The sequence below is a fragment of the Engraulis encrasicolus genome, chromosome 11 (assembly GCF_034702125.1).
Source record: "Engraulis encrasicolus isolate BLACKSEA-1 chromosome 11, IST_EnEncr_1.0, whole genome shotgun sequence".
In the NCBI taxonomy this organism is placed as follows: domain Eukaryota; kingdom Metazoa; phylum Chordata; class Actinopteri; order Clupeiformes; family Engraulidae; genus Engraulis; species Engraulis encrasicolus.
The window spans coordinates 48,161,736-48,164,235 of record NC_085867.1 but is presented as its reverse complement, the minus strand read 5'-3'; the positions used below and the strand labels follow the sequence as shown (position 1 = coordinate 48,164,235).

General features: G+C 47.4%; 1 protein-coding gene across 1 annotated transcript in view; it reads left to right on the top strand.

Moving 5' to 3' along the window:
• lrrtm4l1 (leucine rich repeat transmembrane neuronal 4 like 1) overlaps positions 1 to 2,398 on the top strand; it is a 128,317-nt gene extending 125,919 nt beyond the window's left edge. Inside the window, exon 5 of the mRNA XM_063211063.1 lies at positions 2,333 to 2,398. Within this exon, the coding sequence (XP_063067133.1) occupies positions 2,333 to 2,398 (66 nt within the window). The remainder of the gene's footprint in view (positions 1 to 2,332) is intronic.
• The last annotated feature ends 102 nt before the right edge of the window (positions 2,399 to 2,500 follow it).

The following is a 2,500-nucleotide window of genomic DNA, read 5'->3' as shown; positions in this document are numbered from 1 at the left end:
AACCAACCAATGCATAAATACTGTACATTGCGATGAGGATCCAATTCTAAACCCTCTTCTCTCTGTGGGCCCGGGACGACTGTCCCTGCTGTGTCTCTCTCCTGTCAGCTTCCCTGTCTGCTGCTGTCATTTTCCATGCAGCTAGCTATAGCTCTCTGTAGCGTTCTCACTGAGTTCTCACTACCACCATCAGCACCACTAGGGAGAGTTGGAAACAGCAGGGAGCTTATAGCTTAAACACGACCGCATTCAAAGATAAAGGAAAGGAGCACGGCGCAGAGATTTGTCAAGTCATTACGGCAATTACCACAATCTTGGCCCCAAAACACGACAAGCGGTGAGACACGGCTGACCCATAATCAGTGTTGTCGCAGCAGGGCGAAGGGGGGAGGGAGGGGGTGGAGGGGTGGAGGAAGGAGGAGGGAGGGAGGGATTTTATATAGGCAATGTTGAACCAAGGGCTAATTGTGATTGCAAATACAAGAAAAAAGAACCCTGTGTGTTACAGTGCAGGGTCACAAATTATCCTTCTGGAAGTTTGCCTTTTAATCCAGTTTAGATAAACCTCTTATCGCCCACAAGGTCATTTGCTCTCGCTAGTCCAATTACCTTCGAATTAAACCCGAATGCTGTAGGAGGCCCCTCTCCAATGCTCCATTTCTTCCTTATTGCCAGCCACTGATATTTCATCAGTCCATCAGTGGAACACAGGGCCGCTGACAGCTTTGGCTGGGCCCGGGACAAAGACATGTGAAAGGGCCCCAAAGCCAATACAAGCACTGTAATGAGAATCCAATTCTGGGCCCCTTCTCTCCCAGGGTCCGGGACAAATTACCACTTTGCCCTGTCAACTTCTCAGAGTGAAACACACATGCCTCCAGGGTCCATTCACTATGAGAAGCCATGCTATTTTTTCACCTCCAACCACACAAGGCGACGAGGTACTAATAATAATAATTCAAAGCGTTTAATTATTATACTGAAGCCAAGGGAGTAATTAGGTGTTGTGTAGGTTGCTGTTGTGGAAGCTGTAACTGAACGCTAAATAAAATCCCATTTTGAGTTATTGCACACGTGTGTCATTGCCTCAGGGAAAATGGCGGCAAAAACAGTGACCTTGGAAATGTTTTTTAACATTGAGCAGACGCCTACCGCTATTTGTCCGCATGAAAGCTGTTCAAATTAATATGGCTTACAGCACAAGAGTCCGGATTTCACCGTGTTGCTCTGCTTTGGACGAAATGGCTCTAAATAGAGCGCTTAAAAAGTGGGGAAATGCATGATGATGCAACAGCGAATGCACCCTAAACACCTTAGCACTAACTCAAGCACTGTTTTTACATAGCATCCCATGCCTTTTCACCTGCATGTATCCCTCTCTAACACAAACAGACATGCAAACAGACATGTACAAACCCACATATACAGGACTACACACTACACGTGTTCATACAGTGCATGTTCATATGCACATTCACTCAAATGCCGTGTACAGACCAAGAGCGAACGGAGCGAATGAAGCGACGGAAGTCATTATTTCTCTATGGAGGGCACGTGAACTGCACTACCAAAGCGAATTCGGCAGGAGCGAAGCTTCTTGAGCGACCAGAGCGAATTTTGACGATTAAACTCAATCTAATCTTAGGCGAATTCGCTCTGATGCTGTTCGGCGAAAACCAATTGGAACGTTTATATCTCCGAATGTCCCAGGCTATCAAGCCAGAGCCGTTATGTGATTAGCTGAATCAAACATGTCAATGCTGCGTCTGGAGCGAATACAGCAAATTCAAGGCGAAATTTCTTCTGCTACCCACGCTACCAGGCAGGTAGTTCGCTCTTGGTCTGGACACGGCATAATGCATGTACACAAAGAAACACAAAATGCTGTCTGAATGAATCACATTTCTCTTGGAACATCATTTCAGTGGAAATGCATATCTGCCTGTTTTACTGTGTGCTGTGCGGTACTACCCTAACGTCTCTCTATTTCTCCCTTCTCTCCCTCTCTCATATGTCTGTGTGTACATGTTTATCCACTTGTCTGTCCTTGTGTGACTGCCTGTCTGCTTTTTCGTCTGTCTGTCTGTCTGTCGGTCTGTACTGAACATTCTCTCTCTCTCTCTCTCTCTCTCTCTTGCTCTCTCTTTCTCTTGCTCTCTCTTTCTCTTGCTCTCTCTCTCTCTCTCTCTCTCTCTCTCTCTCTCTCTCTCTCTCTCTCTCTCTCTCTCTCTCTCTCTCTCTCTCTCTCTCTCTCTCTCTCTCTCTCTCTGTCTCCTGTGTTTGCCCATTTGTCTGTTTGTCTATGCGTCCCCTGTGTGGTTTTCAATCTCAGAGTGACTTCCCCTGCCCGAGGCCGCTGCCGGGATCTTGGCTAGGTGACATCCCAACCATCCACTAGAGGAGAGGAGAGGAGAGGAGAGGAGAGGAGAGGAGAGGAGCCGCCTGCCCCATCTCTCATCCCTCATCTGACACTGGACTGCTGGACTGGATCAGGACTGGA